Source organism: Phaenicophaeus curvirostris, chromosome Z (genome assembly GCF_032191515.1).
Source record: "Phaenicophaeus curvirostris isolate KB17595 chromosome Z, BPBGC_Pcur_1.0, whole genome shotgun sequence".
Lineage (NCBI taxonomy): Eukaryota > Metazoa > Chordata > Aves > Cuculiformes > Cuculidae > Phaenicophaeus > Phaenicophaeus curvirostris.
Window position 1 is genome coordinate 67,455,340 of NC_091431.1, and position 26,303 is coordinate 67,481,642.

The 26,303-nt window shown below is 43.7% G+C and overlaps 1 protein-coding gene across 1 annotated transcript in view; it reads right to left on the reverse strand.

Moving 5' to 3' along the window:
- Positions 1–26,303, reverse strand: part of UBE2R2 (ubiquitin conjugating enzyme E2 R2) — a 61,969-nt gene that overhangs the window by 14,659 nt on the left and 21,007 nt on the right. The window contains exon 2 of the mRNA XM_069880162.1: positions 3,398–3,484. Coding sequence (XP_069736263.1) covers positions 3,398–3,484 — 87 coding nt within the window. The remainder of the gene's footprint in view (positions 1–3,397; positions 3,485–26,303) is intronic.

Genomic DNA, 26,303 nt, shown 5'->3' on the forward strand with positions numbered 1-26,303 from the left:
GAAATACCAGGGAAAAAAAGCAGGAGACACTCAAAAGGCTTCACTGAAAATCTCTTCCAGCATGCAAGAGGAAGAATATTTTGGCAGAGCATGGAAGCCATACAGCCACATAATCCTCAATCTGTGTTTTATTCACCAGTGTTACAGCACAAATACAGATTTAAAGCTCCATTATGCCTACCATTTATAGTTACTTTCAGAAGCCTGAAAGACCAACTTTCCATCAGCAACAGCGCTCTGGCACAATGACTCTGCAGGAGGCTGCAGCAGTATTCACCACGGCTGTGGCGCTCTTGGGCCCCGAGCACAGGATGGGATGAAGGCGCAGGCCAGCTAGCCAGTGCTGGACTCCCAGCCCCCTCTCACAGCCACCTGCTGCGATGACTTACGAGTTCCCAGAAGCAGCCCCACACCTTCAGGTGACGTGGCCACAGCTGACAGGCAGCACTCGTGCTGTTCCTTGTCACTCTGACCCAAGGTACAGGTTGACAAAAGAAACAGAAGCTGCGTATTAGTTCTTTTTTTGAGAGCACAGGCTGGCAGCTCCCCATGCACCTGGTCTCAGCTGCGTCACAAGGATCCTCTCGATGCAGAGCTGCTCACAGCAACAGCTTTGAGCTTTTGAGCTCGAGCCAGTGATCACAGCTACAGATAGCAGCAGCTCACCTGAAGGGCCTCCCAAATATTTCAACTCACTTTCATTAACAATGACATTTGCTTGATAGCCAAACAAGATCCTGCTTCAACATTGGAGGCTTGTGATCAGTATCCAGACTTCAGTGGCTTGCTAACCCTGCCAGGTATGCTATTCTAGCAAGTCCTCGTTGTTTTGAAGCAGGTTTTTATTAAGAACACAACTACACACAGCAATGTAGCACCTGGAGCTGCCAAATACCCAAGCATGCACGTATGTTGCTGGAACAGTTTGCCATAGCAAGGCAGTTTCCTTTTTAGGACTCCAACAGGCTTGTGCAGTATCGAAATATTTTTTAGTATAATTAAAAGAGAAGCTAACCTTACTGTTGCATTATATTTATGGCCTACTCTGGTTTTATTAATACTTTCCATGAGTTAACACAGTTATTCCTTCAAACATGTTCTGGGAGAAGGCAGTGCTGGCCGCCAGCAGAAAGCATGATGGTACTTGGAAGAAGTTTCTTGAGCTCTCAGATATTTCACAATATGAAATTATAGGAGGAAGTAAGAATGTGAGAAGCTTCCCCCTTGCAACAATCAACATGACCTGTTTGGAAGTTCAAGCAGGGCAGCACTGTATTAGAGTCTGGAAGGGTAAAGGTGTCATGGGACCTGACAGAATCAGCACAAGTAAGGCGATAGCCTTTTCCTACGGATGTTTCTAAAAGATACAAACAAGGAGGATGGGGTATTAATCTACCAATGGGAAACAGCCAATAATTCTATTCGGATTGAGAACTGTTACGTCATAAAAACGCAGTTTTACCAGAATTCAACTATTTGTCACAAGTAAACTGGAGATGGGGAAAAACATACAAGTTACTCAGGTCTCATGGATAGAAGACCTGGAACGTCAGACCCAACCTCTCCATCTGGTCCCACCAGCAGATTCTGTACACTGCTAGTTTCTTTCATCTTCCTTATGCTGAAAGAAGGTTGGATTTCCTCCCCTCCTCCTCCTCCTGCCAAACCCTTAAACCTCAAGCCCTTTGCTGATTTATTCTTAGTTTCATTTGGAGTTATCCCAGTGCCTCACCTTCACTGCTTAAATGCTCTTTCCAAAACAGCCTCCTCTGAGGGAAACAGATTCCCTCAGCTCCAAGAAATAGTCATGAACACTAAGTATTTGAACAGTAACCCCAAAATACACCCATCAGGTTTGGGGTTGGTTTCTCCTCCTACCTTTAGTTGTTTCTAGAGCCAGTTTTTCATCTTTCCCACCAGGACTGGGAGAGGTCCTTTCCAGGACTTGTTTTGTACATACCATTTTGGCAACCATTTCCTGCTTACCTCCTGCGTGGGAATTTCTGGATTCAGAACCAACATCCACAGTATGGATCTGCAATAATCTGCAGGTCTTGATGTTGTCATTATTTAAAGATCAAACTCCCATGTAACTGAAATATAGCCTTGAAGAGAAACACCATCCTTGGCTACTGGACAGATTCCATGCTGAGGCTAAAACTAAAGTCAGAAGACTGATTTCAGGATGTTCCTGGGCTTATGGTGATCCTCCTGAGTATCCAGGTAAAGGTAAGTACAATCCTGTATTGATTGCACAGAAGTCAGGAGAGACTTTTGGCTGTTTATTACTAAATCATCAGTGCAGGTTTTCACCATGACCCGTGAAGCATACTCATCCCAGGCTGGTCAATTAAAGCAGGTCTTCTAAGCCCAAGGCATCAACTGAAGCCATCATTTGTTCACAACAAGGAAGAGAACTGACATTCCAGTTTGCAAGTGGACTCAAAGGAAGCCTATAGATGCTCTCACGGGAAGACCTGTGATAAGCTGACAGAGCTGCATCAGCAGGAATGTTCTGAAAGTCATCTAGCTACTTGGACTAGTCAACCAATAGTTCTGGAAGGTTGATACTTGTTTAGATATCCAAAAATTTAGTGAGGATTTGCCTGGCCTCCACTAAATGTCAAGTTTTGAGCCAAAATAGGCCTTCAGCTTTCACAGAGAGCTCTAAGAAATTTGGCAATTTGAACCAATTCCTTCTAAATAAAATATTTCCCCTTCTGGATCTGCCATGTAGTTGTACCATGATCTAATTATGGAATTAACAGCCCCCAGCATTACTCTTTGAATGCGACCCACTCATGCACTGAACTACAGGCCACTTCAAACTGGCTAGGGGGCATTAACCCCAGAGGTATCCATTCACTCTGGCCCCAGGGTAACTAGGCTGTACATCACTCCTCCTGAAGCTGGATTCCAGCCCAATTCTGGTTCTTTCCACACTCAGAGCGTCCCAAGTCTAAACCCTTTCATTTGTAGGCTGACTCCTGTAGAAGACCGTTTTCCATCATATCCACAGGATATACTCTAATTTGAGTATACTTTAATAATACAGACTGTGTACAGAGAGTAACGGTTGCCTAAGTAATGACAATAGGGTAAGACTCCACACACCAGCCTTGATCCAAGAATCCCCTAAAGCTGCCAGCACTCACGGCATGGCACTCTGGCTGGGGCTGCCTGTTGCACTTGCAGGTACAAGAGTGGCTCCACTCTACCTACAAGAACAGCATTTCCTGCCACGCTAGGATTTAACTGCTCAACCATAACACTGACATCTAACACCAACAGCTAATCACTTTAGTAACGGCTAGAGATATTCTGTACCTTCAGTACTTCCAGAGTTTAAAGTAGTAGAAAGCCTTCTCACAAGTTTTTTTTTAAAAAAGCACCTTACCTCATAAATGTTGGGATGCCACATTTTGGTCAGGAATCTGAAGGTAGGTGGCGAATATGGATAGTCAATAGGAAATTTAATATGGGCCTGCAAAAAAGCAAAATATTTTAGTTATCAAACAGAAAAAAAAGAAAAGAGATCAACAAGCAACAGTGAGACACTAGAAGAAAAATTCAATTAAGCCCATCAAATTGTTCATTTTATACACCAGCCCTCACATGGTCCCACAGTATAACTCTATACCATCTCTTACAAGCAAGACACTAACTCAACAAGAAAAATCTAAACACCAGGAATGACCTGAGCTGGAAATGCTGAGAAAACAAGCCCAAAAGGTATCTGCTGCGTCCTAATCCAACAACGGTTGTTAAACAGGGTAAAACAGATTTGAAAAACTGGAACTCAAGATACTACTGCTGTCTTTCTGGGTTCAGAAGCAGACTAAAAATGTCTGCTAAGGTGAATAGACCTGTTTTACATTTGGCACTGCAAATATTTTAGGTTACTCTTTCATTGCAGAAAAAAAAAAATTAGATACTTGTTTTACTGAGATCCAAAGTGTTTTGCCTTTCTTGTGCAATAGTTAAGCTGGTCAATTGACCTGTGTTCCAAATACTACACTTCTTGCCACTACAAGCATTTCCCAAGTCTGAATGCCATCTGTGTCTGTTCAATAAATCAGTGCAAGTTGACGAACCAGATATTGATGGGTGATGACAGCAAACATGACTTTCCAGTGCCTCTGAGGTCAGCTGCCAACTGCAGGGCAAGACCCTCAGAGTAGAGTCAGCTGTAAGAAGACTGCAGAGTTCCCAGTGCTGGATATTAACTTCTCTGTGCTGTCCTGCCATTCACAGCAATCAGAGAAGCCAGCTGGTAAGAAAGAGGGCTGAATCTGGATTGATTAAGTGCTAAACTCATTCTCCTCTGAAAGGGGTACTTGGACACTTCTTGCTGTGCTGCAGAGTACAAACCCTCCCCTTAGCACTGCTCAACCCACCAAGGAAGTTCCACCACCAGTCTTCTCTCCAGAGAAGCATCTCCCAGACCCTGCACTGCAGCCAGACTCACGTGCAAATGAATGCAAGAAGAGATCCCAAAAGGCACTATGCACATGGTGAGAGCAGAATCCAAGGTCACCCCCTTCACTTGAGAATCTCACTATGCTGCTTGGACACAGGTGCTGACCATGTTCAACAGTACAAACTATGGGAAGTTTTATTCCCAGAAAGAGAAGCAGGCAACCAGATTGGATTACTGGGTGGTTAAGTGCCTGGCTACAGTTTTACATGTAGACTGGCATATGTCTTTGCCTTGCAATCCAAATTTTATGAGGCCAGAGTGCCAGGTAGCCAAGAAAAGGTTTTCTGTTCACCTTTATGAAACAAATCCAGCAGCCCATGTGGCTTTACACTCTGCCCACTATCGATACTGACTGTATGTGGGGGATCTTACAGCAGCACTGAGTTCCCACCCCGCAGCTGTGTGCCATGGCAAGCTCACAACCAAAGGATTTATGATCCACTTAAACAATCCTAGCCTACGGTTAAGGTCAGTTACACAAATGGCACTGCTCCAAGAGCAACTGAATGCCTTTCCGCTGCAGTGGAGCAGTGACAAGAGTGGCTGCTGGAGCAAGGACACAGCCGGTTCTGGGATGTGTGACCCTGCACTGCAAGTAGAGCAGAAATTTACCCAGGGCAGAGCAGATTCACTTCAGCTCAAGTGCTACCATCATGCAGCTGCAGACTCCTCTGGAATACTGGGGTTTTCCCAAGAAAGCCCATTTCTGTGCTTACACGCAGTTTCACGACATTCAAGACATAAAACTGCCTAAGGACTGAGATTAAAAATGCAAGAGAGAAAACTCAACAATCAAGCTAGCTACAAGATTCCTTGGCAGAATCAATGCACCTACTACACAGGTATAGTTCCTAGGAGACCAAAAAAGCTTACTGCCACTAGTGTACCAGCACTTTCACGTTCACATTGAACACATACAGTCAAGGAGCTGAGGGAGAAGCTCTTGTTCCTATTAGTATAAACCCTCTGCTCTCTAACTGTCTAACTCAGAGGGTTTAGTCTCAAGAAGATCACTGCATCAGATGAGGCTAGAACACCACTTATCACCTTTGTATGTGATGCAGACTCATGAAGAAGCTGTAGGTCTTTGAAGACTGAAACTTCTAAATCCCGTTCTGCAGCCTCAACTCTAGGTGTTTTGCTACATGAAGGACACCCCTTGAGTTCGGTACCAAAAATGCAAAATCAGAGAGAAATTAGAAAAACATTTTCTTCTCATGTGGAGACAGATGAGACCCAAGCTTGCCTTTAACCAGTCTTATGTTTACAGAAATCAGAATCACATTACTTCATAACAAGCCATTTCTAACTGGCCTATGTTTAGCACACAGAGATTCTGTACTGGTGTACAAAGCAACTGGAGCCTCTCTACAAACCTAATTTCAGAGCCAAAAGCCACTGAAGTAGGAAATCCCACATTACCAGCAGGGACTTTTTTTTCCAAACAATGTTGAGATCATTTAGAATTTAAAAAGTGAAACCAAATGCTTTTCCAGGGCATTACAAACAGCTACTAGAGACTTATTCTCCATCTCTTCTGTAAGAGAAACCACAGGAAGTTATGTAAGCCCACCCCACTCTCCCCGAAAGCTATTCGAGTTTCTGAGTGGGTTAAACCAGCCAAGAATTTCCAGGAGTAGCTGCAAGACTGCTTGCAAAGATCCAGCAACAGCCATGATTACTTTTTTTTTTTTTCCCCACTAAGGCCCAATTCTAAACATGTTAACAGAAAAAAAATACCAAATTAGGCAACAAACATATTTTTTGACTAAAGCTCACAGAAAAATTTCCCTCAACAATTTCACAGTTGTAAGGCAAATCAGTTATCTGAACTTATTTCTGCTAAGTTCATCTAGGCTGCTAGGTATCAGAGAGAAGGGGAATTTTTAGGGCAAAATCATTAAGGTTGGAAAAGACCTCTAAGATCACTGAGTTCAGCCGCCAGGCCAAAACAACCATGCCTACTAAACCATGTCCCAAAGTACCATGTGTACATGCTTTTGAACACCACCAAGGGATGGAGACTCCACCACTTCCTGGGGCAGCCTTTACCAATGCTTGTAGTTAACGCAGTTCCAGATGGACAAACTAATTTAGGAGGACTAAATTCAGGAGGGTTAAGGCCCAACCACAGCGCAGATTGTCCAAGTCAGTGAAAGATAACAAAAAGCTTTCTATAAATACATTAACAATAAAAGGAGGACCAGGGAGAATATTCAGTCCCTATTGATGCAAAGGGAACAACTGTGACAAAGGATGATGACGAGGCCAAAGTACTTAATGCCTTCTTTGCCTCAGTCTTTCATAGCAAGGAAAGTTGTTCCCTCGGTGTACATCCCCATGAGCTACAAGAGCAGAACAAAGCTCCCATGATCCAAGAGGAGGTGGTTAGGGACTTGCTTGCCCAGATGGACAACCACAAGTGTATGGGGTCAGATGGCATCCACCCAAGAGTATTGAGGGAGCTGGCAGATGTGCTTGCAAACCCCTTGCCATCATCTTCCAGCAGTCCTGGCTGACTGGGGAAGTTCCACTGGACTGGAGGCTGGCTGATGTAGTGCCCATCTACAAGAAGGGTGGCAGGGAGGATCCAGGGAACTGCAGGCCTGTCAGTCTGATCTCAGCACCGGGGAAAGTCATGGAACAGGTGATCTTGCATGTGCTGTATGATAGCACTCAAGAGAACCGGGCGATCAGGCCCAGGCAACACAGGTTCATGAAAGGCAGGTCTTGCCAAACTAACCCGATCGCCTTCTATGACAAAGTGACTCGGCTACTGGATGAGGGAAAGGCTGTGCATGTATCTTCCTGGACTTCAGTAAAGCCTCTGACCCAGTTTCTCTTACAGCATTCTGCTTTGGAAACTGTCATCTCTAGCCTGGACTGGCGCACACTCTCCTGGGTGGAAAACTGGTTGGCTGGCCAGGCCCAGAGAGTGGTGGGAAATGGTGTGAAATCCAGCTGGAGGCCAGTGACAAGTGGGGTTCCCCAGGGCTCAGTGCTGGGTCCAGCCCTGTTCAACGTCTTTATCACTGACCTGGATGAAGGCATTGAGGGCACCCTTAGCAAGTTTGCAGATGACACTAAGCTGGGTGGAAGTGTCATTCTGCTGGAGGGTCGGGAGGCTCCAAAGGGATCTGAACAGGCTGGACCGCTGGGCAGAGTCCAATGGGATGAGGTTTAACAAGGCCAAATGCCGGGTCCTGCACTTGGGGCACAACAACCCTGTGCAGCTACAGACTAGGAGAAGTCTGTCTAGAAAGCTGCCCGGAGGAGAGGGATCTGAGGGTGTTGGTTGACAATGACTGAACATGAGCCAGCAGTGGACCAGGTGGCCAAGAAGGCCAATGGCATCTTGGCTTGTTTCAGAAACAGCATGACCAGCAGGTCCAGGGAGGTTATTCTCCTTCTGTACTCGGCACTGGTGAGACAGAACCTCAAATCCTGTGTGCAGTTCTGGGCCCCTCACCACAAGAAGGATGTTGAGGCTCTGGAGCGAGTCCAGAGGAGAGCAACAAAGCTGGTGAGGGGGCTGGAGAACAGGCTTTATGAGGAACGGCTGAGAGAGCTGGGGTTGTTTAGCCTGGAGAAGAGGAGGCTGAGAGGAGACCTCATTGCTCTCTACAACTACCTGAAAGGAGGTTGTGGATAGGAGGGTGCTGGGCTCATCTCCCAAGTGACAGGGGACAAGACAAGAGGGAATGGCCTCAAGCTCCACCAAGGGAGGTTTAGGCTGGACATTAGAAAAAAAATTTTTCATGGAATGGGTCACTGGACACTGGAACAGGCTACCCAGGGAGGTGGTTGAGTCACCATCCCTGGAGGTATTTATAAGATGGGTGGGTGAGGTGCTGAGGGGCATGGTTTAGTGATTGATAGGAACTGTTAGACTCGATGATCCTGTGGGTCTTTTCCAACCTAGTGATTTTGCGACTAAAGATGCACCTGAGTTCCCTGCCCACAAGTATCCAACCACTACCACATTCACCATGTGTTTGACTCCTTCCATTCAGCTGAAACTGAACAAAAGTAATCCTAGTTCGGTGCTCTGTTTTCAGCTGCTGGCTCACCACATCTCTTTGATGCCACTGAACACATCCAGTCTCCAGGAAGTGGAGACCACAGTCACCAACTTGTTCCCCCTTCTCCAGTTTGGAAGTAGCCATACTTACAGTCCCCAGAAAAGAATAAAAATTCCCTGATATTACACTCAATAGGCCAGACTGGCAGAAGATTCAGTCCTTAACAAGCATTTACAGCTACTGCATAAGAACTTCAACCTTTAAGTTATATTACGACATGTATTTCAAAAATACTGCTACCAGCAGAGTCCCTTTGTTTCTTGATTTACTGCCTTGCTCCCTGGCATCCTCATTAGTGACTGCACTTCAGGTTTGTTGTTTTTCTCCTATTTGTACAAGACAAAGCCACAGTTTTGTATGCCAGAAAAATCAAGTTTTGCTAGATACTATGCTATTTGACTGAAAATACAAACCTAATATTTCTACTAGCCACTAAATTAAGTTCTAATTCAGTTGCTATGAGTAACCACTACATTGACTGTTTCTGGAGATGCCGCTGTGCACTTCACTTGATGCTTACTTATTACTATCATCTCCCTCTTAGTGGGGAACACCAATGTGGGAAGGACTCCCTCCTAGCCTCAGATGTCTAAAAATCCAGAATTTATTCCAGCCTAGCTATATATGATGCTTTCGTATCCTTAAAATGATTCTTTCTAGTCCTCTCAGCTGACAGAACCCAGATCCCCAACGTAGCAAGGGCAGGAATGAATAAAGAACCCATCCTACCTGCTCACTGCAGAAAGGCAATGCAGGGAAGAGCACACATTTCCTGGAAAGCCACCAGCATCATGACTGACATGATTTAGGGCAATTGGGAGCACCAGCAGTTTTTACAGTGGCCAACAGAACAACACAAGCATCTGTTTCTGGAAGCACCAGTTATATATAAGTTTTATTTTAAACATCACAATCTTAATGTGAGCATTATGAAAACATTTCACCAGTGAAACTGAGCATCCTTTGAAAACTGAATTTAAGTTCAGATACAACAGCAGCATTTGATTTTTTTAAAAATACTTGGTGCTTTTCTATAATTATCTATTACAGCCAGCTCACAGAGAAACTTCTGGTGACCACCAAAGTCTCCTACATATCCCTCACCATGCCCCAGTAAGAGGTACAGCACTTGCAGACAGCACAAAGCCCCCTCATTTTTCTTTCTAACAGGCATCACCAGGCTCCTCGCTGTGCACATCATCACTTCCCGTAGCTGCACACCTAATGAATGCCTCCTGCCAGCGTGCTGCTAACAATGTTTAATATACAGGAAAGCCAACAAGAACAGGAACACTAAGCACTCCTGGGTTATGGGTTAGTATCTAATCACACAAAACGCCCATTACAGCTTATGGTGCATCAAGCATTTATACAGTTCATCTAATGGATTCTCCCCTTGCACATTAAGCCTGGATTAGTGGATGCACTATGAAATGCTATGTGCCGGAAAACACGCTCAGTAGAGGTCAGCAGTAAGTACTCACAATCTGTTTCTCACATCAATGAAGTTTAAAACACCTTGATATCATTCAGCTTCAGAACTTGTAAAGCAGCATTAAAGCTAGCCACACTGCTGCATCAAATATCTGGCAAGGTAAAACATTGCTGTTTCATCTCCAGATGTTATCATTTCTGACCCAAGTCATCTCCTGTGGCAAAGCTGGGAATTAACCTGGTAATTTAGTCCAGTTCTGGCTTCATTTCCAGGCAGCACCTTAGCAATGCTTACCTACATTTGCTGTGCTTTCAGAGGAGGACCACATTAGATGAGTGAATAGGTGAATTAATGCTTGTGAGTCCTGAAAAATCCCTTGATACTGCATTGTCCAGATGAACACCAAGAGCAGCAAACACCTTATATTCTGTCTTACCTCCACTGTTTCAGAAGGATTTTAAAATCAGAGACCACAAAGACCTGAACGTGAAAAGTGGACTGGATCTCAAAAAGAATGTTAAGCTACTTCACTAGAAAAACAGAGCCGCAAGTCAGCACAGCAATGACGAGTCAAGAAGCGAGGATAACTTCCAAAAGCAGAGACCAGTTTAACAGGCAGGAGCCCATACTTGCTTCACAATAAATCCCATCTTGTATCTACTTCCTATTTTAGTCATCTGAGCACTACTAAAAGCTGTCATTTCCAGTGGCAGACTCCTCTTCTACAAACTACATTTCCTTTTCCCAGAGTTTCTTTTAACCGTGAATTAATATGAAATATTCCTCTGTCCACAGATGTATGTTCATAAAGCTGGGACTGTTGTTAAGCCACTCAACCTGGACCAAAGCAGGAAGCCTGTGATACAATAGCCAAAGTTACAATTACACCTTTAAAGAAAGGGCTCTGAGCCACATATTAGTCTTTTGCTCCTTCGATCTGAAATCAGGACTAACAGCAGATGAGAAAACAGGGTTGAGCAGAATCGTAAGAGGGGAAATATTCCCTACAGCCTTGTTAAGCTGGTTTGCATCCAAGCTCCTGCAAACTTGTACATTCACATTCCTGTTGCCTGGGCCACATCTCAAGGGATCCGAGTAAATAAAACAGCTCTGAACAATAACTTTAGAACAAGCAGTGGCTAGAAACCAAGCCATTTTCTTCTAGCATTACTCAAAAGAACCAAAAGGATCTTTTTTTTTGGTAGTATTATCTCCCTTTGATAATTTAGAATCTCAGTTCGGAGGTTTTAGGCTTCATGATAACTGATCACAGCTGCTGCTTAGCCTGCACAAGTCAGCTGTGTTTCAGACCAAGTAGTTCAACAGTTAGGAGTTAAGCAGTTAACCCACTCCTTTCTTGCAGCGGGTTTTACTGCAAGGACCATCCATGGTATTGCTCAGACATTTGGGCCATTCAGCCTGAACCATGTGGCAACTACTTTGGCTCCGGCCAGAAACACTCATTGTCAGCGCTCTTGAGCCAGGGAGCATCAGCTTCAGGCAGGGCAGCTGTTAGCGCTCTCATTTGGAGAGCTTGCTGGGAACAGGCCAGAAGCCAAATAAGAAGTTTCCCTTGGCCACAGGCTACATGCGTGCTCCTAGAGCTGTCATCCCCCTCCCAAGTCACATCACCGGGCATGGCCCCACCAGCATGGAGCCTGCAGATGCTCATCCCCAGGAGTGCACAGCTCAGCACTGCACTGGCTATGGTTTCACAGAGAGGTTTTTCCTGCCTCTGCCCTATGTCGGCTGACAATGGCAAAGCAAGAGCATTTCCAGACAGAGCTAGACTTCTAAACTCCTTAATACAAATCCTTAAGGCACAGCTCTGTTACTTTTGTTTACTAGCTGGGGTTGTTTAGCCTGGAGAAGAGGAGTCTGAGGGGAGACCTCACTGTTCTCTATAACTACCTGAAAGGAGGTTGTAGAGAGGAGGGTGCTGGCCTCTTCTTCCAAGTGACGGGGGACAGGACAAGAGGGAATGGCCTCAAGCTCCACCAGGGGAGATTTAGACTGGACATTAGGAAAAAAATCTTCACAGAAAGGGTCATTGGGCACTGGAACAGGCTGCCCAGGGAGGTGGTTGAGTCACCTTCCCTGGAGGTGTTTAAGGCACGGGTGGACGAGATGCTGAGGGACATGGTTTAGTGTTTGATAGGAGTGGTTGGACTCGATGATCCAATGGGTCTCTTCCAACCTGGTTATTCTGTGATTCTATGATTCCATGATATTTTTTTCCCAAACCACAGGCCAGTGGCCTCGAACCTTAGATAAAGCAGCAGATCACAGGAGCCTCCATTTACATCAGGCTAACAACTGCCAGCTTTGCATTTCTTCTGTTGTCTGTTTGACTTCACGCAATGCTACAGAAAACACAATTGCAACAACTGCAAGAGAGGTAGCATCCAGCAAGAGATACAGAGTAGGACATGGTGGCATCCCAAGCCACCCAAATATGTCTTCTATAACCTGCCCATTTTCACTCAGTTTTAGCATTAATCTGCCACATCATCACAGAAAAGGCAACTACCAGCAACTGTGTATGACCTAACACCATACAGAACTACTTGGTCCTCCTCCATGTGGCAAGCTGCCACCTCAACAGCTTTATTGAGCTTTGACCAAAGGAGCTGAGCACTAAAGCAATTTCAGATTCCCATGTGAGAAAGCTAACATCATACTGAAGTTTCTGTAATTTCCCAGGAATTCCCAAGTTGAAAAATTATTAGGTTCTTCCCCCAGTTCACCCTCCACTCCAGGACCAGGCCTGATCTTATAAGGAAAAAAAATTCGGAATCAATGTATTTAAAAAAGCTGTCTGGAGGAAAAGGACCTGGGGGTGTTGGTTGACAGCGACTGAACATGAGCCAGCAGTGGCCCAGGTGGCCAAGAAGGCCAATGGCATCTTGGCTTGGATCAGAAACGGCGTGGCCAGCAGGTCCAGGGAGGTTATTCTCCCTCTGTACTCGGCACTGGTGAGACCGCTCCTCGAATCCTGTGTTCAGTTCTGGGCCCCTCACCATAAGAAGGATGTTGAGGCTCTGGAGTGTGTCCAGAGAAGAGCAACAAAGCTGGTGAAGGGGCTAGAGAACAGGCCTTACGAGGAGTGGCTGAGAGAGCTCTGGTTGTTTAGCCTGGAGGAGGCTGAAGGGAGACCTCATTGCTCTCTATAACTACCTGAAAGGAGGTTGTGGAGAGGAGGGTGCTGGCCTCTTCTCCCAAGTGACAAGGGACAGGACAAGAGGGAATGGCCTCAAGCTCCACCAGGGCTGGACAGGTTCAGGCTGGACATTAGAAAAAAAAAATTTCAGGGAAAGGGTCACTGGACACTGGAACAGGCTGCCCAGGGAGGTGGCTGAGTTGCCAGCGCTGGAGGTGTTTAAAAGATGGGTAGAAGAGGTGCTCAGGGACATGGTTTAGGGACACACAGGAATGGTTGGTCTTGATAATCCAAGAGGTCTTTTCCAACCTGGTGACTCTATGATTCCATGATTCTGTAATAGATATGGTGACAGGTCAGATACGAAGAGACTTCTGCCATTGCTGAAGGCCTTGTGCTGAGATTGTGTTCTTGGGTAAGCAATTTACTTTTTTGAAGCACATTTACATACAGTCATGCCTATGGAATGGTTGAGCATAAGAGAGTCTGATATACTCCAGCCTCAACCTGGCCATTTCTCTAGTTTAATTTGCTCAAATTCAAGTGATAGTGACCAAAGCACATCCCAGTTTTATGGCATTTTGTGTAAGCTTGTTGGAGTTTCTCTGAACTCACCTATTTATGCAAGCTCACCAAAACATAGCAGATTGCTTCACTGTTTGGTGAAGCAACCAATACTGTTTGCAACTGCAGAGTTACAGATGGCCAAGCTACTTCAATATGCAAACACCCTTTCCTTCAGCCCGTTGTAACTATTTTTAGACAATTTTTTAAGCAAGCACCATTCATGAGTCAGTGAATGACTAACTGCCTCAACTCTCTTCATATGCAAGCCGTGCTAGATGTAAGAGGAAAGCTCTCCTCCAGGGACAGCCAGTCACATGTTCTGCTAAAAACACTGGGCAGGCCCTGATGCAGTCACCTCTTTCATAAGCAGCAAGGGGAAAGGAATATTTATAGCATTGCAAGTGTAAACCATAGCGCTGTGCTGCAGTGTTACACAACTTTGCCTTTCTCAGCTCGGCAGGCAGCAGTTCTTCCAACAAGACTTCTGAAGCTGGCATAGCAGCCTTTATTTAAACAAGGGATACAGGTTTCCAGAAACTGAATGGCAGCACCTGGGAACTGCAGCTGAAACCTTATATATGCTGGCTGCCACACAGAAGCCAACTAAGCACTTACACAGCCCTGGTACTTTTTTTTCTGCCATTGCATTACTGATGGTGAATCCTCCTGTTCAGAGCTGGTCACAGGCAGCAAATCGAGGCAGATGCAGGTAACACTCTGCAGCGCTAAGCAAGTCTAGCGGGGTGTACCACTTGCAACCAGAGAGCTAAACACAGCCGCACCATCTCCTAGTGCGGAGACACAATTAGCACTGTATTAGTCTGTACTTAAAATCCTAAACTGATACAACTGTATTATGCACAGCCCCAGTGTGCAAGTGTCTATAACCCTACATGCACCAGTGACGCCTGACACACCTATGCAAGCTGCCTCCTGGCTAAGCATCCTCCCATTCACCGCAGAAACCGGCACTCTATCAGCAGGTATTTGCTAGTGATAAGCCTGTGTTTGAGACAAAAGCGTATTTTCACATTATTGCATAATGATGCACCTGTTGGCTCCATTATCACAGGCTGCTTTGAACAGGTAAGTTTAAAGTTTAAGCTAAAATAAGCAGACTTATTAGGTACATACTCATCCCTGCTCTTAAGGCTATTGTTTCTACAGTAACAGGTTTTGGGTGTTTTTTGCTAGTGAGGAGTGAAATTTAAGAGGCATCCAGCATTCTGTCACTCTCTCTTTTAACCCCTGCTTTGTGCTTTACATTATTTGGAGCTCACGGCATTACAGCCAGTGCAGCTTTTACTCACGAGCAGCAAAAACTTGGCTGTAAGTAAGCTGTACTGCAAGGGATGAGAATTTAAGATGAATTCTAGCTCACATTTCAGACTTAGTTTTTCAAAAAAAAGACAAACCCCCTAAAATTCCACAATGTTACTGAAGGACTAATGTCTCAGTTTGAACTTTGGCCTGCCACGGAAAGGGAGATCAGGTCAAATAACGTTTAATTCATTTAATGACCTCGAAACTTGCACCTTAAGTAGAAAACAACCTGGAGGTGCTAGTCTACAGCTGGCTGAACATGAGCCAGCAGTGTGCCCAGGTGGCCAAGAAGGCCAACAGCATCCTGGCTTGGATCAGAAATGGTGTGGCCAGCAGAGGTAGGGAAGGGATTGTCCCCCAGAACTCAGCTCTGGTGAGGCCACATAGCAAACACTGTGTTGAGTTGCAGACCCCTCAGTACAAAAAAAAAAAAGGCTGTGGGGCTGGAGCACATCCAGAGGAAAGCAAGAAAGCTAGTGAAGGGTCTGAAGCACAAGCGTTATGATGAGTGGCTGAGGGAACTAGGGCTGTTTAGCCTGGAGAAGAAGAGGCTGTGGGTAGATCTTATTGCTCTCTACAACTACCTGTAGTGAGGTGGGTGTTGGTCTCTTCTTCCAAGTAACACATAGACAAGTGGAAATGTCCTCAAATTCCATCAGAGGAGTTTTAGATTGGATATTAGGAAAACTTTTGTTACAGAAAAGTTTGTCAAGGATTAGAAGAGGCTGCTCAGGGAAGTGGTGGAAGTGGTGCCCAGGCTAGGGGCAAGACAGCTTGCCAGCCTCAATCTGCCACAGTGCCAGCTCTTGCATGTGTATGTGCAATCACTGCACTACACCTAGCAGAAGACTAGCTCTTACACTAAATGTCTGCTTAGGACAAGAAAAAAGCATATCAGAGGCTACTGCTTTAGTCACAATGACAAGACACTCAAATGCTTTGGCTTTCAGTGGCTCCAAAGTACTACTGTTGTGAGAACCACATCTCAAGCTGCCTGTTTTAGGTACCACACAGACCTTCCACTCCCAGCACAGCCCTAAGGAAACAGTTACTGAAGAACATGCCCTTCACAAACTCCTCATCTCCTGCAGATCATCAGGAAGTCACCTCCCTGCTGTAACAGCCACGTTCTATTTAAAAAGTTTATTAAACATGGCTAGACAAGAACCACCTACTACATAGTCCTTCTTGATGACTATTAATAACAGATGTTTAGAGACATTTATCAGCCCAGATGGATATTTAAGAAAGAGTACAAACCTGAACAGAAAGCTAGCATTGATATTTCTACCTAAGTTGCAACTAGCTGCTGTGTCAATGACTAATATGACATCCAGATAAAGCGCTATTCGTCAATTTGCTGAAATATCTCCTGAAAACCAGTAAAAGGGTGCAAAGCAGGTTGATTCATCTGCAGCTCAGCCCAGATATTTAAGGTACTGATAAAAGCAAAATCAGAGCAATCAAACTAAGCTTGGTACAGGAGCGAACATCCTTGAAATTCAATCTTCTATCTAATTATTGGTAACCATTGACATTAAGTTTGAAGGTATACAGGGTAAGAGTAGCAGTCAAGAAGAACCACTTTGAGCTACCGCAGGTCAAGAGGATTTCAAGGTCAAGACAGAAATTTAATGAGACAAATGCAAGGTGAGAATACAGGCAAGAGATCTGATCATTTTGACAGAGAAAGCTGAATCCTGTAGAGAAGTCAGAGGAAACTTGTACAACTGCGCAACTAATAGTAACCCTTGAATGGCTCTAACGCTATACAGCATTGCCTATCAGAACTAAGAAAGGAACTGGGGGAAATTACAACTCATTTAGTTTTTCTTCTGGTATTTAAGCACGTCATAGGTATTACTCTTGATTTGAAGTGGCATATCTGACTTAACTTTAGAAGGAATTTGTGTGACCAGGGAGAAGATCTATGATAGACTGACAGTCTGCTTTTAGTGAGAACTGGAGTGTGGGTAAAGAAAAGCCTCTGAACAACTGTGGGGAAAAAAGCAGAAAAGTTTAAGATGCCACATAGCATGTTCTAATTTTGAAGCACTCCCCCTCCCCCCAAAACAAGCTGTTGCTTTCCTGCAAAGACTCATCTAAAAGTTCCTCAACTTTCTATATAATAGGATCATCACATATAAGCACCTATGACTAAAGAGATCACTGATGCTTAATCTACAAAAAAAGCATGCTTTATCTTCAGTAGCTCCAGTGCAGTGCCCCACCATACTGCCACACTCAAAAATCGTAGCATCTATGTAGTCAGTTTGGAAGCTGGCTCATCTCTTATTCCCTTCAGAGAAAAGTGATACCCACACATCTGCAAAAACCCAAGACCTGAGCACAGGACTTGCTTGCTTGCGCATGGAATAAGCTGTGGCTACTAAAACTCAGGAATGAAAAAGAACAGAAAATTCACCCATACTTGTACGCTAACCATGATCCTGTGATGATATTCTTTCCTGTCTTATAAGATAAATTCTTGAAAACTTAAGTCTTAACATTGTTAGGCTGTTTGATCAGAGCCTGAATCCCACTCTGCACCTGATGCAAGATGCCTACACCTTATCAAATTATGATGCAGTAATAATCAGTTTGCAGGAACAGTTGACAATGTTTTGAGAAAACAAGAGTAAGAACAGCCCTATCATGGGAAACCCACCCCAGACATACCAGGAAATGTCTGAAGCCTTATCTATGCTCAGATAAAATAAGTCAACGTTAAGAAAATTATTTACCTACACTCACTACCAATACCTTCATGCTTATTTTTTCCAGTTACTTGCTAGCAACACTACAAGCTTCCAGTCAACATTGCTCTACAGTTCAGCAGCAGTTAATGATCAGTAACTATTTCAAATTGATGAATCAGATTCAACCACACCATCAAGAGGATAACTGATTATGTTGATTTAAAAAATTCATTGCTTGTAAAGAGGTCTTACACTGACAGATTCAGACACCAGCGTGATACTTAAAGAATGAGCTGCTTCCTGACACAGAAATGTATCCAAAGCATGACTTGGAGGAGCCTCTAGTGGTGATAAAGGAGATGTGATTATGAATTAACAGATGCTCAAGTATAAGCTAGCAGCCTTACTGGTAAAAACACTAACCCACAGATGCATTATTTCTAGCCAGGTGACCAGTGATTGGCATCTAAAAGCCACACACACAGTACCAAGTAGAATGATTTAAATACTGCTCTGCCTACAAGCTTACCTTGTATTGATTCAATAAGGGAATAAATCAGCTCACTTCTTGTCCTCTTCAGCTTGCAGATAACGTTCAGTAAAATACCAATCGAATAAAGAATCCTGAAAGTTTCCTAAAACAGGGAGCAGTGCCCATACCTGATTTCTGCACCAAGTTACATACTGACACAGGTAGACCACTTGAATTAAATTGTGTCTATGCACACAAAAGGTAAGGATATTTAAGATTTGCACTGCAGAAACACATTGTTCATGCAATTTTAAGGAGACATTAGAGCAATTATCTTCCACAGGTATCAAAAATGTTCTGCTACTGGTAAAGGACTTATCCAGAGCATGAGCTTTGTTTTGACAGTGTCAACTGGAAACAGTTCTGCTTGCACCTTATTTGGCAAGCCCGAGAGCAGGTATCAACCATACAGTTTCTCCAAGCTTGTGACCTGTTGACAAGACAAGATACTGATGTGGCACTCAAGGTCCAACACACAAAACCTGAGACTAGCCCTACAGCTCGGGATTCAGGAATAGGAGGGGAGAGACACAGATGCTTATAAAACATGTTCTAACCTGCCAGTTAGACAAGGCTCAACGCGATTGCTCCACTTTGTATGAGTGGATGCGTGTTCAAACATAGGCATTTTCTTACCCTTGTGTGTGTCAGCCTACAATGCTTCATCTGTGAAGTAGTTTTTAGCTAATAACATCACTGTGCTTGAGCACCCACCCTGTTTGCCATACCTGTCTTCCTGAAGATCAAGTTACTGCTTAGACGAACCCATGTTTTGTCAGTAGATGAGAAAACAAAAACAAGGGAGATCTTCAACAGCCTTTCAGAAAATGATCCATTGAATTGCTTTGGAAACTGGCAGTTGTGTGCCAACTTGGGAACTATCGAAGATGATTGTAGCAGATTTTCTTAATTTGTTAAATAGAAAGAATTACAGGCACAGTATCTTTTTTGTGCCAGAAGTTGTAAAAACTAGAAAGCTAGTTCCACTCATTCAGGAACCCCCCAAAACATCAGCTTGATAAGCATTTATACTGACATTATGCTTTCTTTAGCACAGCACAAAAGAAAAGCAAAAACCTGACATTCAGTGATCTGCCCACATCCACTCACACATCATATAGGTTCCAGTACGTTCCCTTAAAGAACTGGAGGACTTCAAAGGCTCATCTGGCATCAAGCACTAAACAAAATAGCCAACTGTTGTTGGTAGTTAAAAGGTTCAGACACTGAAAAAAGTTAGTGCTGTTTCAGCACTTCACAACAACAGTTGCGGAGTAGACACTGTCACAGTACTTCAGAGGTTTGTTTTTAAGCAGCTGGAAGATCTGTCTGACAACTATGGGTTTATCTTCCCTATGACTCCATCTGACATGCAGAGTAACATTTCCCCATAATGAAATCATCAACAGAATTGATGCTTTTATTTTTTCCCCCCAAATACTACCAAGAGTTATACAACTGTTTGCAAACTAAATTAAAAGCTATCTACGCATGACCAGTACATCTGCAGTGATTGCCACTTGTCAGGGTCTGCTTTAGGAGACCTGAATATAGAGAAATAAAAAGTACAGCCCTCAAGGCATTCTCTGCCTTGTAAATAATATATAAAAAGCTAAGCATCGTCTCGTGTTATTTAAATTATAAATATAATAAACCATGCTGCTGTGTGTTAGATCTCTGGATGAAAATTATACTGCAAATTGACTGGAAGTCAAATACAATTTTTCTCTGTCCCGTGTAGCCTACAAAGCTATACTTTTACCTGGCTACAATCGCATTCTTGCATGGAATTAGTTTCCTAAAAAAACCCAGAACTCTAGAGTTCTCCAGATGCCACTGAGAACAACATGCATTTAAGAGCTCTAACTCAGTATGTCTTGGCAGATTTGAGGGGAGATCACAGTATTGACAGGGACAGGAGAACACTGCAAGGGAATCAGCAGGAGTTCTGTTCTCAACTAGCTGCTTTATTCTGTACTTCTCAGTTGTGTTTCCATACAGGAGCAGCTACATGATGGAAATGCCGGCCTAATAAAAGCCTTACGCGATATATGGGCTTTCAGTTTTAAAAGCACCTAGCCATACAAGGGGCAATAATCATAGAATGGTTGGGTTGGAAGGGACCTTAAAGATCATCCCCTTGCAACCCCCCTGCCATGGGACACCTCCCACCAGACCAGGCTGCTCATGGCCCCATCCAACCCGGCCTTGAACACCGCCAGGGATGGGGCCTCAATAGCTTCCCTGGGCAACCTGTGCCAGTGCCTCACTGCCCTCATCAGAAAGAACTTCTTCCTAATGTCTAATCTAAATCTTCCTCCTTCCAACTTAAAGCTATTCCCCCTCATCCTATCACTCCAGGCCCTGGCAAGAAGTCCCTCCCCAGCTTTCCTGGAGCCCCTTCAGGTACTGGAAGGCCACTATAAGATCTTCTTGGAGCCTTCTCTTCTCCAGGCTGAACAACCCCAACTCTCTCAAGTCTGTCCCCATAGCAGAGGTGCTCCAGTGCTCTAGTCATCTGCGTGGTGTCCCCTGGACCCGTTCCAACAGTTCAATAGTGGAGTAAAAGCCCATCTCAGGTTATGCAACCTGTCATAGCCATGGTTTAGTGTGGTCAGGTGCAGTTGGACACTGTGACCTCAGAGGTCTTTTCCAACCAAATGATTCTGTGATTCTACATTGCAGAGAGTTTTAGGTCACATGCAGAGGAAGAGCCTACACTACAGGAGTGGTGGCACGGGGGATAACTGCAGGAACTGATTACAAGCACTTTCCCAGTAAAAAAACCAAAAAGTTCCATTTGTTTCCATTCTTGGACATTCAGTGTTACTCAAGTAACTTCCACCCCACCTTATCCCAAATTTCATAGCCTTTAAGGAAAAGCGTTTTTCAGCTGAGCAAAATGGTCTGCACCAGAGACTGCAGCTACACTAACCTTCAGGGGTGCTGAAGGCAGCCTGGGAAGTCACGTATCGGATCCAAGAGCCTCCCTTGCTGTATCAGAAAGGTTATGCATTTCCCAGATCAGTACAATTTGCCTCCCCTGAGCTGGCCCTGTGACAAAAACTATATGCCTCTTGGGAACAGCTCCGTCTGTGCAGCTCCAGGAGGATCTGGGGTGATAAAAGCAAGATACGCTTACATGCCCATTGTGAAGGAACAACAATGACCTTGGCCATGCCATCCTGGATTTTCTGTATCATGTACAAAAACAGCTCAACCCAGTACAACTGTCTGTAAAGCACTCTGCATATCTGACCCTTAACATGACTCCTGCCTGCTCAGCATTACGTTGATTTATACTTAATATTGTTGGTTCTGGAGCAATACAGAATATTACGCAGATGTCCAAAACTTACTTGGCTTTTAACTGTCCCAGTGGAAGCAGACGTTTACACCATGCTACTTGAAGCCAAGGAGCTTGCTTTTTAATGCAAAACACCTCAAACAACAACTCCCAGACCTTAAAGGATAGCATAGTTCATCAAAACAGCACAGGTTAACACAGTATCTTTTCCTATGCAGCAAACTTAGGCATAAGTAACATTACTTTTCACTCAAGCACTACCATCTTGAACTTGTTAATTTTAATAAAAACCCTCACACTGCTCTTATACATGGACGTGTTTCTTGGAAGCACAAGAATAAAACTGCAATCCCCACCTTTCCTTAAAAAAAACCCACCTCTGCACCTGAAAACTCGAGCACAATGCTTATATCTTAACATGAACACCTCCTTACTACAAAGAGCTTTGCAATAACAGTGGAGGTCTCCTCCCCTGCACAGCAATAGCTAAGCAATCACACAAAGATAAGAGAATCCCTTTTAACTCCCACTTTGCACCCATCTGTTAGTACAGTCATGAATGCCTACTCTAATAAGACTGCCTTCAGAGCATTTCAGAAAGCTTAATTATCACCTTTGGCATCAAATAGGTCAGCAGAAGTTAGTGCTTTCTAAAACCTGCTGGAAAGCAAACCAGCCCACTTAGCACTGTCATGTGAATTTAGGAGAGGAAATCAAAGCCATTACTATCCCAGTTAGTAGCAGAATCCACACATAGTATCTATGACATCAATTATACATAGTTTTGTTTCAAGTCAGATTTAGAGTAAGAAGAGAGAAAAAAAACCTACACCCAACCTTTATCACCATGGATTTTCCCCCTCCCAAACAGGTTTCCTTCAGCTAAATTCCTTCATGCTCAGTCTCCTCATCTCTACTCAGTGTAGTGAAGGACTAGCAAGTTTATTAACTTCAGTCCACTATCAGTATCACCAACGCTAAAGAAATGCATTCAAACCAAACTAGGTTTCCGTAGCAGCGTAAGAATCTGTCTCAGAGTCTGCAATTCCAGACACTCAATATGGTTCCAAATTAGCAAGCTATGCTTTGAAGTTTGGAAAAGTCATCCTCTCTAATCCCCAATTACCACCACAAGTGGCAAGAGATTTCCTACAAATTCTTGTTACAGAAACTATGCAAGTTTTGTTCTGAAGGTTACTGCTCAGTATTCACTATGTGAAGAGAGAAGCTCTAAAAAAGATCACTTTCCTTCAAGGGAGCTTTTGATATTCCCAACATTTGAAGGGCTCAGGTCTGAGCTTGCAACATTTCAGTGTCACTATTAAAGAAAGGCAGCACACAACTCATTTGAGTATCAAAAAAAAGCAAATCAGAATGCTTGACAAGTTATCCCCTGTATCTCATTTTAAGAGACATTTACTCTAACACAAAGTGTTGTCAGGAACCCTTAACCTTCCTAACAGGGTACTTGGGAGCTACACAAGTACAAGACCTGTATCTAGCAGAGAAACTAGAGTGAACAATAGACATGCCTGCCTTTGACTGCAACACTAGTCTTCTAATTCATGTGCCTCAAAGTAAATTACAGCATATTGATTTTGCTAATCTTTTCCAAATATTGTACACTCCACACAAACCTGTGATGTAAGTTGATTAAACAACACTAACAACCCAGTCAGTGAGTCCAAGAGCAAAAGGGGAACAACATCTAATCTGTTGGTGGCTTCTGCTCTGGCATCCCAGGAAACCAGCTGCACCTGCTTGGTTCAAGTTGTGTACTATGGCAAAAATGTCTGCAATCCAGCTTTCATAACCAGCATTTCTACAACTGCTACTCAGTGTTCATAAAGCAGAGCAGCAGCTTCTCTATAGAATCTGAAGCATGAACTGCACATGCAGCAGCACAGCATGTGCAGGCAGTCAGAGTGCTCCCATCTCAGATGTTTTGGCTACATCATCAGACACTCACTACATGATATCTGCAGAGGCATTAATATAAAACCTAGCTCACTTGTGCAAAGCAGTCTAATGAAGTAAGGCAGCAAGCAATGCTAGGGTGTCCCAAGTTAGATGGTCACACAGTTCCCTTCCTTGGAGCCAACCCTAGGTCTTCTAACTCAAGAAAACTGCCTTAACTTTATTAAACCCACTTAGCCCTTCTCAAAAATATAAGCAATAAGCATCAGCTGGAAGGTTTTCTACCTGGCAATATTTAATTTGTAATTTCAGTATCCCATAATGGCCTTGGTCTCCTCCAACTGAACAACAAGGTCACTACCTTCTAGAATAGTCTAAATTACCTAGATAAGTCTAAACAAACCATGTTGATTTCAGGTACTATCTGTGCAATTTCAGTCTGCCACTTCATAGCCTTGAAGAGTTTCTGTGTACAGGAAAAGCACAGAGAAGACAAATCAACTACCCACACTCCAGCAGCCAGCATTTAGACCCACGTATTCTTCTCAGGGGATGTTTTCAGAAAACCTTATCTATTCCAATATTATTTTTCAGTGTCCTACAAAGTTCAAGTAGTGCTTACCAAACTGTTATAAAGCAAAATAAAATAGGCTGTGGGGGAAATTAAGATTTACAAGGTTAACTGAGAAATTCAGTAAATTATCTTCCTGCTAACATGAAAGATCAGCAGTACTAAGCTGCTCTGTGGTATTCTCAATTAAAATGCTCTGCGGAGACTCCAGATGAACCCCTGGTGCCCATCTCTGGGAGACAGGCTCCCAGTCTACACATTACTTTTAACATCTGAATATACTGCTAATTGTAAACGAATACAGGCATTGTGCAGACAAGGGATGACCAAACCATATTTACAGCCTTTCTTTTGTTTCTCTGTTCCTCCCTAGCAAAACACTCAATGCAAGCTCAGCTGCCTTAAGTTTTTTATTAAAACTTACCAAAGCAGAGGACTGAGCAGACATAAGCAATTAGTTTAGTGCACAAATCACTATTGGGAAGGACAACGAATTAAAATATGACAGTTTGATTCAAATATCAACTATTTGGAAGTAACTTCATATTAGAGACAAAACCACATTTGGAGATTCTTTCAAGTTGTTTTTTCATGCAGTCATCTTCACGGTATGGTAGCATGAAGGGCCTGTCAACACCGAGGAGGCTGCTTGAAATGACACAAAATGTTATGGTGAACTCATTAAAGCATTGAGGAAGCTCAAGAGGTACTAGATGGTAAGCACAGGTGGAATCTAGTTTTAAAAGGAGATTAAAAACGTGGCTTGGACTTCTCAGTTGAAGAGAGATTTCAATTCCAAGAAGGTATTACAAAAAGGAAGTAGTATCCTTGTAAACTTTATTGTTACAGACATCCAAGAGAAATGATGGTAGAAGGTACCCGCAGTGCAATCTGATAAACTTTTATTAAACTAAGTTCAAAATAGCTCAAGAAATCTGAACTTTGTCTGTATTTTTTCCCTTAATGAGGTTGTCCTCCTTCCCGAGGTATCTCTGAAGAACATCATGTACCTTCTCAGTACCAAACTTGCTCACTATCAACAAGCCCCTCCACTGCCACAGACATTTGAGGTAGCAGCTATTACGACGCTCAGGCGTGTGGTTATGCTTGTGCACACACCGCTGCAGTGAAACAAGTATTAATGGGAATGGCAAAGCGCTGGAAGTTCAATGTCAAAGTAGTCCCAGCGCTTGCTTAGATTTATAGCTTTTGCAAAAAAGTGAGGACTAGCAGGTACTGTAAAAGCAGCTAACCAGTTAGACAGCTCAGGGTAACCCATCAAGCACCACAGTGAACATGTTGTCCCACTAGGACACAAGTGGCAATCCGAATTACTGGGACAGATTATTAAGAACCAGATGAATAATGACAGTGAGGGCATCACAGACACTGGTAGGTGAAGCCCCCAAACTAGAAGTACAAACTGTTGTTATCTACCTCTTGCAATCAACTATGTGTCTAATAAATCCTCAGTATTACATCTTAAGTAACACTTTAGCATCCAAGCACTATAAACCCATAGCAAGCCGTAAAGAACAAACCAGCACACGCTGCAGCAGACATTCCTCCTCCCACCCATCCTGGCATCACCATTGTGCAGCCAGGTAAGAAAATAACCAGAAAAGCCCTCATTTTTAACCTAAATGGTTTATTTTGGAAGAAGTAACCAGTTTCACCTCTACTTAGAGAGTTAAGTGTCAACAGCTGAGGCAGGGCATGCTTAGTCCAACAGCCACTTGGTTATTTCCCTAAGCATGGGATGCACATGCAGGAGAAAACCCCAACCAGGAGCCTTTGCTCACTACTGAAATCCTGCAGAAATGCCCTTCCCAGTACAAAACTCAGGACAATTTTGATTACTGCTGACTGTGGTTTCAAGTGTTAATAATCTGCTGATAGCCTGAAAACTGCATACATGCATGCATATACTCTAGCAGTACTGTTCTACACTGGAAATTAAAAACAGCCAGGGTTTTCCTTCCTTTTCTTTCCTAATACCTGAGCAGTATCTTGGCAGCTGTGGTGCAGGGGGATGGCAGCAGGAAAAAATAATCAAAGGAAGTTAAATCAGTGACCTACTTTCTTGTTTAATGATAAAGATAGCCAAGCCAGCAATTTTTGACCAGACTTACTGACCACCTGATTTACAAGGTAGATTTTTAAATTATGGCTTCAGCAGCACATGCATCTCTACGGAGCATGTCATTAACATCCCCTGCTTAAGACTTTG